The sequence below is a fragment of the Diospyros lotus genome, chromosome 7 (genome assembly GCF_014633365.1).
Source record: "Diospyros lotus cultivar Yz01 chromosome 7, ASM1463336v1, whole genome shotgun sequence".
In the NCBI taxonomy this organism is placed as follows: Eukaryota; Viridiplantae; Streptophyta; class Magnoliopsida; order Ericales; family Ebenaceae; genus Diospyros; species Diospyros lotus.
In genome coordinates this window covers 34,500,036-34,511,271 of record NC_068344.1, presented here as the reverse complement: position 1 = coordinate 34,511,271, position 11,236 = coordinate 34,500,036, and the positions used below count along the sequence as shown (strand labels likewise).

General features: G+C 38.7%; 2 protein-coding genes across 2 annotated transcripts; one reads left to right on the top strand and one right to left on the bottom strand.

Annotated features, from left to right (window-relative positions):
• The first annotated feature begins 775 nt into the window (after positions 1–775).
• Positions 776–2,575, top strand: LOC127806611 (gibberellin 3-beta-dioxygenase 3-like). Its single transcript, XM_052343997.1, has 2 exons — positions 776–1,285; positions 1,978–2,575. Exons 1-2 carry the CDS (start codon positions 810–812, stop codon positions 2,573–2,575), a joined length of 1,074 nt encoding a protein of 357 aa, XP_052199957.1. The 5' UTR covers positions 776–809.
• Positions 2,576–2,661: 86 nt separating this feature from the next.
• LOC127806610 (sodium/pyruvate cotransporter BASS2, chloroplastic) lies at positions 2,662–10,310 on the bottom strand. Its single transcript, XM_052343996.1, has 13 exons — positions 9,969–10,310; positions 9,766–9,883; positions 8,583–8,706; positions 8,401–8,442; positions 8,210–8,323; positions 8,047–8,109; positions 4,987–5,114; positions 4,589–4,670; positions 4,108–4,159; positions 3,888–3,985; positions 3,638–3,796; positions 3,168–3,257; positions 2,662–3,068 (listed from the first exon to the last, which is right to left on the bottom strand). Exons 1-13 carry the CDS (start codon positions 10,078–10,080, stop codon positions 2,991–2,993), a joined length of 1,260 nt encoding a protein of 419 aa, XP_052199956.1. The 5' UTR covers positions 10,081–10,310; the 3' UTR covers positions 2,662–2,990.
• Between the last annotated feature and the right edge of the window lie 926 nt (positions 10,311–11,236).

The window sequence follows — 11,236 nt, the reverse complement described above, 5'->3', positions numbered from 1 at the left end:
AAGGATATGAGAGGTCCAGTCAAAGGTCTCAGCAGCAGCAGCAATTAAGCCACAGCCATGCCCATTGCCCACAACCACCCAGATGTTGTCTCCATGCAAAGCTAGCAGACAAATTAAGTTAAGCTCCAAGAGAAGCATCAACCACCAGTCAATTCAACGGCCTCACCACCGGACAAACCTATGCGTCTGTGCAACCTTACAAGACTCATATATATATATATATTCGCTTTCATGTATGTATGTATGTATGTACGTATACACGTGTCAGGATCAAGTGACATTTGCAAGCCATTCAACCAAAATTTGTCACTCAAATCTGACCATGTTTGTGTGTCAGGGCAGTAGTGATGGTACCAAGTTGTGAAGTTGCCAATTGTAAATCACGACAATAAAAGAGGAACCACATATCCTCTCTTCTGGGTTGGTTTGCATGTGCTCAAATATTAAATAAAATACTGATTACAAGCTAGCTAGCATTTCAGCTGCAACAATCCAAATGATTAATTAATTTGAAGAACTGAAGGAAGAATGAATGGAATGAACAGCTTATGCTTATATATATATATATATATGGAGTGTCAGTAGTCATATTAATCACTCCAATTCCGTGTAATGACACATTAATCTTTATAAATTCAAAAATCATTTTCTCTCTAAAAATTGTTGTTATATACCACTTTGCAACCCAACAAAGACTAGTCAAGCCCCTCCTCCTCCTCCTCCTCCTCCTCCTCATATAAATATATAAACATCTATATATGTTTCATCAAGGATATATATATAGCTTCTTCTTCTTCCAAAGCTCAGCCATGGATTCCATATCAGGATCCTTCAAACCCGACCCCGACCCGCTAGACGAACTGGATCGCATCATCCCGCTGGACTTCAATGGCGTCCACGAGCTCCCAGAATCCCACACCTGGACCCAACCCAATGACCAACCCACCACCACAAACTTATCGGTACCCGTAATAGATCTCCAGGACCCGGATTCGAAGGAGCTCATACGACAAGCCTGTGAGAAATGGGGACTCTTCCAGGTCACCAACCACAGCGTCTCCGCCAGCCTCCTCAACCGAATTGACCGCCAGTCCCGCCGGCTCTTCGCCCTGCCGGCGAAGCGCAAGCGCCTCGTGATTCGGTCCCCGGGCGGCTTCACTGGCTACGGCGTCGCCAGGATCGCCCGGTTCTTCCCGAAGCTCATGTGGTCGGAGGGCTTCACGGCTGTGGGTTCGCCGGAGGTGCATGCCTGCCAACTTTGGCCTCATGACTATACCACATTCTGGTACGTGCATGCAGCTGTCATGTTAGCAGCTATATATATAGTATCTCTATATATATATATATCTATATAGATTAGCAATATTTACCTATAATAATAATAATAATGTAATTAACAGGTTAGTTATATAAATTTTAAATTTATTAAACATTTGCGATAATCTATTTGATTAACAAATAAGCAAATGCAAATTTATGTTTCGAATTATCTGTATAAAAATTTTGAACTCTTTTAACTCTAGCCACAAAGATCACCATGACCCTTTGCTACTTCACTTGCGTTTAGACCCCAAATCTATATATTAAAAAGTTCAAAATTATTATAAAGAGTATATATATTTAAAAAATATCCTTCAATATAAAAAATTGTAAGAAAATCAATTTTGATTTATTTTGTCTTTTATCAGCTGCCTAGCACCACGTAATGGTAGGTGGGGACGTGCCATCTGGCAAGGATTTAGGTTGTAGGGGCTCAATCGTAATTTCACATTGTGTACGCGGCGGTTAGCCAGTGATTTTAAACGGTGTTCCAACCTAATATGCACTATGGCGGCGTTATCCATCTCCGAACGCTAGCGAATATAATAAAATAATTTTGCAATATTTTGATGATTAATTTTCTAATAAAATTTTATAAGGAATGACATTTTCGTTAATAACCATAAATTGCCTGTTTTTTGGCGTTATTTCACGCAGCGATGCAACGGTAGAGTACCAGAACGAGATGAAGGGGCTTGCGGACAGGATGCTGGGCCTGATGCTCAAGTGTTTGGGCTTCACCCGAGAAGATCTAAACTGGGAAAAGACCAACAGATCCGGATCCAAACCCGCCCAAGGCCTACTCCAACTGAACTCATATCCCGTCTGCCCGGACCCCACCCGGGCAATGGGCCTGGCCCCACACACCGACTCATCACTCCTCACTCTGCTCTACCAGAGCAACACCGCCGGTCTCCAAGTCCGCCACGGCGACGACGGCTGGGTGGCAGTGCCGCCTCACGCCGGCGCGCTCGTCGTGAACGTGGGCGACCTGATGCACATTCTCTCAAACGGCCGATTTAAGAGCGCGCAGCACCGGGCGGTGGTGAACAAGGCTCGGCACCGGATCTCGGTGGCCTACTTCTACGGTCCGCCGGCGGACGTGAAAATCGGGCCGGCGATTAGGCTGATCGACGTCGATCATCCGCCGATCTATCGGCCGGTGACATGGAAGGAGTACCTGGACGTCAAGGCGGCGTACTTCAACAAGGCGCTTGATCTGATTCGCTCGGACGCGTTCAGCACAGAAAGATGAGCAGAAATGTGGGGTTCTCAATCAAATGACATGCAATCTTGTATGACTGATTAATTGCCACTTGCCAGCAGAGACAGTTCAGTCGAAACTACGGAAAAAGGAAAAGGCAAACGATGTTTCGTGTTGTTTACAGATTTTCGAGTTCGACAAGAAGAAGCCCAACCGAAAATGAAAACTCAGAACACAAAAATCTGAAACAAGCACATAAAACTGACACCTCCTAATTCTCCCATTAAATTCTCAATGCTAAAAATGGCTCAAACTTGATTAACCAACCATCTAAACTACAACTGGAAACCAAAAGTTGAAGCTTGGGCATATTATTTGCTTCCACAATCACAGCTAGGGGAGACTACAAAAGCGCTTCCACAATTACAGAAAATGATACTAACAGTGGAGAAAGGCTGAGACTTTTTCACTCCTTGAAGTCATCCTTGTCATCAATGGGAATTGGCCTGTTCCTCCAATAGACAGCAAGAGCACTTCCACCAAGCTGTGCAAGGAGATGAAACATAAAGGAAGGGGTTATTAATGGATCGGTAACAGGAAACTCCTTTTCCAAGTCTGAATCATGGAGAAGAAAGAGTCATACCGCCATGCAAACTACGCTTACAGCAGAAGGGACTGCAACTAAAGGGTTGGTGAAATGTCTTTGGGCAAGTAAAAATCCAAGTGCAGAGCTCTGAAGAAACAGATGAATCAGTAAACCAAGTTCCTCACAATTAATGCAAAATCACCATGTGAGTTAACGCGAAAGTTTTGAGGCGGTCTTTGGCAGTTAAACTGGGTTTGTCAAACAAAATAAATGTGTAGAAAGTCTTGATATACATCATTGAGCCCTATTCCTAAATCCTAATAGCTTAAGCTTTTAAGATACGAGAACTTAACATGGTATCGAAGCTTTGCTTCTAGGTTCCGGATTCAAGTCTTTTTATGCAAATTGATGGATATAAAGGTACAAGGTGCACAGGCAGGCAGGCGTTGATGAATGGTATGATGCACTCTTCACATTCGAAGTTCATAGAGAAAACAATATACTAATCTATGGGAACATATGATTACCTGCATTCCACATTCAATGGAAATTGTACGGGAAGTTGATTCGCCAAATGATAATTTTGAGATAAAGTAACCCAGAGCAAATGCTGCAGCATGTAGGAGCGCTACCGGGAATAATAGCCGTGTTCCCTGGGCTTTCAGGACATCTGAAACTTGTCCAATCTTCACAAAAGAATTTCATGAGATAGTCATATATATATATATATATATAAAGATATTGAAATGATTGCTTAAGCCATCTACTGCTACTTACTGGGCTTGCACAAAGTAGAGTGGTGAGTATAACTCCAATTAAAGGGGTAACAGTGACTATCTTTGAAGTAAACTTGGGGAAGTATTCATTTGACAACACTGAACATAAAGAAAAAATAGAGATTAATTGTTGTAGGTTATGACAAGCACTAGACATCCCCAAAATTTCAGTGTGAAAATCAACTCCAACAAAAATGCAATTCAAAAGCCCTTGAACTTACCTCCTAAAACTGTTGGCACTAGAACAACCTGAAAAGTACTGATGGCCAGGCCCTGAAACACAAATAAAAAGAGAAGTGACCATGAGCAGGTATTATGATTTCAAGGCAAAATTTTCTTTACCATCCTTGGATGATGCAAGACGCAGCCCAAGAATCTTTATTTGACTCCATTTAATTAAAACTTAACACAAATTGAGAAGAACATATGAGGATGATCCTGAAACCTCCATCTATATCAGATATTGACAGACCAATGGACACACAATGGTAGGTTTTTGGACAAGATAATCCTGTTGGAACCATCAACTTTCGACTGTTTGAAACAAAATGAAACCCCTTAAGAGGGTGGTCTTAGGCAACAAAGAAAGATTCAGCTACAATCATATTGATTTGCAAGTTAGCCATGAAGGAAATACACAAGTTTCTTCAAGGTTACAAAATCACATGGAATAGTTAAAATATCAAGCATGGCAGTACTTACTGCTGCATCAACTGGAACAAGCTGGCCAGCAAGAAGCTTAGTGAGAAGTGGTGTCATAACTATAGCCCCAATAGTTGAACACCTATTGAAGAACCATAATACTAAAGTCAGATACCCTAATACCAGAAATTATGTAACTAAAACTGATTGTTGCTAAACGTACAACTTTCAGTAAGGTAAAACAATGAATTACTAGTTTTTTGATGTCTAACTTTTAATTTGGCATCCGTCAAAAAAAAAAAAAACCTTCAGAGTGGCAGTAGCCATAATTTCACTCTATTGCAGATACATCCCAGATGTAAATGGGCAAAAACCAAGCCATTGCAAAGTTAGACAAAACCTGTACAACATTTCAACTTGATAAATTGTGTCAAAACTGCGTTGTAAATTGAGCATACGTTGTCATAAGAACTGAGAGTGCTACATTTCCCTTTGAAATATATGTAGCAACATTTGATGCCTGGCCTCCAGGGCAGCAAGAAACCAAAATAAGACCAGTTGCAAGAGGTGCAGAGAGTTTCAAAGTCTGCATAATGTAGCCAAGAGTCAACATTTTTATTTGAAGACATTGTAATCTCAATCAATAATAATTCATTTGCATTTAGATATATTTGAAAGTTTAATTTCAATAATTTCACACAATGTTCCAATTTATTTATTTATATTATTTTGGTGAAAGAAGGGGAGCCTTGGCGCAACGGTAAAAGTTGCCGCCGTGTGACCTGGAGGTCACGGGTTCAAGTCGTGGAAACAGTCTCTTGAAATCAAGGTAAGGCTGCGTACAATAGACCCAAAGTGGTCCGACCCTTCCCCAAACCCCGCACATAGTGGGAGCTTTGTAGCACCGGGCTGCCCTTTTTTATTATTTTGGTGAAAGTACTCCCCCAAAACCTGTAATGCAGGAGCCTTGTGAACTGGTTCACCTTTGCCACCTCTTCTTCACTGCAAATGAGGGCTACTCTTGCCTCCAGTGGAGAAGAAGAAGAAAGAAAAAGAGGGGAATAAAGTTTAAATATTTTTGGGGAAGGGTATTTCTGTCAATATGAGAAAATTTTGGGATATATTTAACATCTAATAAGATACAATTTTTAAAACAATATTTTCTGTTTTTATTTTCTAAATTTTGACAAAAGAGAATATTATCAAACACAAAGCTCAGCTTCTATTGTTCAAACAAAAAACAAAAACAAATACATGAAAACCACCAGCAAAATCCAAATGTCCTTAACATTTCCCTTAGAGATTGATATGACTGTGTTTGATTGTTGGATCTTAAGGAAAACCTTGCATGAATTAATTGCAAAGAAACCATAAGAAACCTTAAATGCTTATTCTTGTATGATTATATATTTGACTCACTCCTTAGGATTGCTCATTGTAATGCATTCCAGGACATAGTTAGTAATGACACGTGTCGATGGATGTATAAATTTGCATTATGCACTCTTACATCTTTGATATTGTTAAAGATACTGATGATTAAATGCCTTATGGCAGATATGGCCTAGTTTGGGAACTTAGAAAATAGGGATTGTTCCTCTCTTGGTGATACTGATAGACCCAAGATATCCTCTTGGAAAAGGTGATACTTGTGTCCGGTGAGACTTTGGAGCAACTCAAATCCCAAAACAAGGTTGTTCACATAGGAAAAGAAAAAAAAAAAGAAGTTGTTTTAAGATGCATATAATGGAATGCCCGTTGAAGTTATTAGATCCTGAGGATATCGGCATATTCTGCAATAGTGGTGCCCAGTTACATATAATGCAGACCATTGCGGGACTAATTTAAATTTTGGTAGATAAATGAAATGAGAACGTATATGATGACTACTTGCTGTCTCAATGTACTGTTTACATTTTTACCTTGAGAATCACTTTGCTCTTCTCAATGTTCTCAGCTCATGTTCATTGATCATTATCCTAGTTAACCATACAACTAAGTATCAGTGCACTCATACTTATATTGGAGAATACTGATTCACTAGAGGGAGGGGCCGATCCACCAAGGGCCAAGAGGGGGTGTTCACCCCCACTGGAAATTAAAAATTAATTACTTCGTTTTGATGCTAACTTCAAAATTGAATATATTAGCTTTTAAATGCATAGCATTTGGTAAGAGAGGTGGCATGGCTCCGTGGTTTTTGTACTAAATTTTCTCCCAACCAAGAGGCAGCAGGGGTTTGAAACTTACAGGAAAGGTTTCAAGTAATTTTTTTTCTTACTTACGTTATTTATTTTGTTAGCACAATGTAGGTTGGGTTTTCTTTTTACTATTCATAGTAAATATACAATATTACTATTTAGAAATTGGCATAAGTTACATGTTCAGTTATTAAGCACTGCCATATATTATATAATTTTACCATTCTAGTTTCAACAATTTTATCAAGCTAACAAATTGAGTGGTTTAAACTTTTAGGACTTTGAACCTCTTTACTTTGTAGGGTTAAAGAGAAATATTTGATCAACCAAGAGATGACTTTTTTTGGATACTTTTTCGTCAAAATTTTTATTTTTACATGTTTTCACCCTCATTTTCTTCATCTCTTCTGAGCTTCTATCTTGCAAGATTTATGTTAACTAGAGAAAATTTTATAAATTTTTATTGCGAGATCACATAATGGAATATTATAAATGTGTATATGAATTTTCCTTTTTGCCATTCATTTTTTTTAAAAAAATTATCAATGTATTTTCACCCCCCACTGAATTAAATTTCCGGGTCTGCCACTGAGTAGAGGAATGATGTCCCCAAGCAGTTGGAGTCAGATCTTAGCGGGATTAAACAACTGCCCTCTACAATTTTCGATCGCATAAGCCATGCAAGCTTGTGGGTGTTTTTAGTTAATATTTTTGGTTAATTTGTGGATGCATATGCAATCTTCATGATGTGGTATTTCTGGACTTAATTGTCATACATTGTTGGATTTCAGGGGTGTGTAAAGGCACTCTAATTGCCATTTGCTCTTTTATCATCATATATGAAGTTGACTTGCCATAGAGATTGGTAAAGTTTTAATGTATTTGGTGGTCAGCCCATTAAAATCATCCAGTTAACCGTCGGGTTTGGTGACGACATCCTAGTTCACTAGACTCTAGGAGAGAGTGCTTTAAAATGATTACCCTGATTTCTAGTTCATGCCCACCTACCTAGGTAATAATGTGTTCTTTACAAATAAATAACAAGGCACGAATGCTCCTGATACACATATAACTACTCTCAATTGCTTTAAAATTTAAATTAAATCCCAATAGAGTTTCTAGAACTGGTGAAGAATAATTTCCACGAATTCTGTCAGAAAGTATACTAAACATACACCATAATTATTGATAATAATGGTCAAAATCATTTACTATTTTGTTCTTGAGAACTCCATCTCAAAGACTATTTAGCTTATATAAGAAGACTTGGGACCAGAAAAGAAATTTCAGTTACTGACCAAGTAGATGAAGTCATACCATTGCAATAATGAAACCTAACATGGGTTTTATCAAATATTGAGCAAGAAATCCTACACCCACCTGCACCAATTAAAAAAGGGGAAAAAAGCAATTTTAAATAGGTTAACAACATATCATCTGCATATGCTTGGCCAAATTATCCAATTGAGTTGGTTCTTACAGTCCATGGGTTGCGAAGGCATCGTCTAAAATCCTCAAAAGTCAATGTCAATCCCATTGAAAGCATTAGGAAACCCAACCCAACAGTGAAAAGGTCTGTTTGTAACCAAGTTACCTGCAAGAAAGGCCCACAATTCTAGTTGAGACAACCAAGGACTTTCAATTCATTAAATAGAATGAAAAGAAAGTTACCGCAGCGGGTTTATAGATGCCAATGACAGTACCCAATATGACCTGTATGGTAAGATTGTAAATGTGAAAATTCTCCTTCAGGAAGTATTTTTCCAATGGAAACTGAAATACACATTCAGAAAAAACAAGACTAAAATATGGTCAAAAAGCTATAACTTGTCCCAACTGGATGCAAATCATACCCAAACAGGGAAAAGAGACGTCAGTGTTTCAATTATTCTCTCGTATTGGCTCATTCCACTAGGGAAGCTATCTGGAACATCTCCAGATACATTTGTTGCTGCCTTGCATACAACTTGAGAATTTCTAATCACAAATCAATCACTTTATTGTGATTATTTCATAACAAGGGATATTTGCGCATGTAGAGAAAAATTAAAATTGAAAGAAAGCAAATATTTGACTTGAAATCAGAGGCACAATGCCAGAAAGAATAAAAATTAAATACTAATCAATGGTAAATAACAATAAAAGTGGTTGGCCGTCTCTCTGCAGAAGAAGAAGAGAAACTTTTCTATGGGTAAAACCCCCGAAAACAACTGCATAAAAATTAAAAACATTAAAAAATGTAAACAATAATGACAGCAAGGACCAAAACTTTTCCAGTCCACTGGCAGCATTCACAAAAGAGTTTCTCGTTCCGAAAAGTTAGTCCCATATGGACCAATTTTATCAATGCCCAATGCAAGGGGAGGATAATTCCCAAATGTGATGCACACATTTCAACTGGCGATTCCAAATCACAAGTTCAAGCTGAACAACTGGTTTGAAAAGAAAGATTCAAGTTGAATATCTTGAATTCATGGCTCGGACAAGTTTAACTTGAATTTCAGTAACAATATTTTAATACAACAGCTTCAAGTCCTTTACTTGTAAAAAAAATTCATTTCAACAACTAATGGTTCAGAACTACAAGTGCAATAGAACCGCTGACATTGGGGATTATCTTCCTTTGGCTTAACAGTTGGTAGTGCCAGTCCCGTATGGACCAATGAAAAAACTCCACAGTTACAGGTCACACTTTTGATGGAATGGTTGAGACTGATAAAGTCCATAAGGCTCACTTAGGTTGACAACAATAAGCAACAACAATCATCCCAAGCCTTAATCCTATTAGGGCCAGGGGGAATATGCTACAAGAATTCTATCTTTCAAACCGTCCCTCCTCACTTAGGTTGACGAAAACAAAAAAAGGAAAACACTGATAGGACTCCAGGAACAAGACATGCTTTTCTTCTAAGTTCAATTTATGATTCTTGATCAATCAGCAACCTCAAACAAAGTTCTTCCTTTTTACTAACATGATGATAATGTTGATTCCACAGTAAACTAAATAAGGCATGCATATGCAATTAATAAGCAAACCTCGAAAGCTCAAGCATTGCGCCACGGGCTGAGAGAGCAACAACAGGACTCCTTGATCCACCGCGGATTGCCAGACAACCGTTTCCATTCGTAGGCGCGCCAATTGCACCACTTCGACCTAAAATCGGAACACAAGACAACAGAAAATGAAAACCTAGCAATCGAACTCAAAAGCAAACATATAAACAATAACCGAGACATACACAAACAGGTCTCCAGATTTCTCGTGGACACGCGAGAGCTCGGCCTGTAAACAGCATCACGGGGCCTAAGTCTGCAATCTCCTCCGGCAATAAATCTGGAGATAGACGCCATGGGAGACGTCGGTGAGGAAAAGCTAAGCAGAGGGTAAATCAAGGAGGCTTAACTAGGGCAATTTGAAAAGGGAAGAAGAGATGGAGACAGACAGAGAGTAGGAGTGATCGTGGAAACCAAGGAACCACACAAAAATCCTCGGGGAAGCTCATCCATTGATGGATTGAAAGCAAACAAAACCTTTTCTTGACTGATTTCAAGTAGTTTTCATATTCGTGTCGTTTACTGGGCTTTGAATCGGTACAAATGGAGGTACCCTTGTCTCCTCGCCTCCCCTGTAACTGTCCAACAGCAGCACGACCCACGTGAGATCAGTCTGTTTTTAGGCCGTCCGATTTGAATACTATCACACGGTCAACCACGCTTCGCCGTCGGATTATCGGTATTGCAAATTTATGCAATATCAACGTCGACCATTCGTCTAGAATTGGTAACGTTTTAGCCCCACTCTCTATCTTCTATCCCAATTTGGAATGAACTGTAAATGAAAGAAATATATATATGTAAGCATTAATTATGTTAATTATATTTAAATTAGTGATTTTTAAATAATAATTAATTTCTTAAATAATTTTATTACTACACTAACACTTTTTTTAAAAAAATTCTGTTTAAAAGATTTAAAAATAAATCATTAAATGTCATTCAATAAATTTTTTTTATTTTTTTTGTGTATATAGCACAAATCACCCACTTGGTAATTGTTGACACACATTTTTGTAACACCTCACATCTAGCGATAGGAAGGTCCGAAACAACTTACTTTGATAAGCCTACTCGAACTTCCCATAAGGGTAATTTATTTTTGAATTTCTCCATGTCAAGCACGCTTAACCTTAAAGTTCTTTATTTATATTCAGCCCAAAAAGTATTCAGTTGGTGTTGTTTCCTTTCTTACTTATTCTCGATATATACTACTTTTTTCTAGACTCTTGGGATATTACACATATTGTGTTATTATCATAGGGCCCACAACTGCGAGTCAACTTTTTAGCTCTCGCCCTTCAACTGTCAGGAGCCCCACCGTACTTATGAGCCCTTCAGTGGTTGCCCTCTAGGTAACAGATATGGAACGAACCCGATGCATCCATACCATCTTCCCCCCCAGGTGTGGTGGGGCTCTATTGACCCCTCTCTTATTAGGAGTTGTAGGGAT

What these genes read in the sequence shown, in the direction of transcription:
- LOC127806611 (XM_052343997.1), top strand. Translation starts at nt 810, where the DNA reads ATGGATTCCATATCAGGATCCTTCAAACCCGACCCCGACCCGCTAGAC. An exon ending in CATGACTATACCACATTCTG is followed by an intron (nt 1,286 to 1,977) that starts GTACGTGCATGC and finishes TATTTCACGCAG; the next exon opens with CGATGCAACGGTAGAGTACC.
- LOC127806610 (XM_052343996.1), bottom strand. Translation starts at nt 10,080, where the DNA reads ATGGCGTCTATCTCCAGATTTATTGCCGGAGGAGATTGCAGACTTAGG. An exon ending in CGTCTCTTTTCCCTGTTTGG is followed by an intron (nt 8,443 to 8,582) that starts GTATGATTTGCA and finishes CTTACCATACAG; the next exon opens with GTCATATTGGGTACTGTCAT. An exon ending in GCATCTATAAACCCGCTGCG is followed by an intron (nt 8,324 to 8,400) that starts GTAACTTTCTTT and finishes CCTTTCTTGCAG; the next exon opens with GTAACTTGGTTACAAACAGA.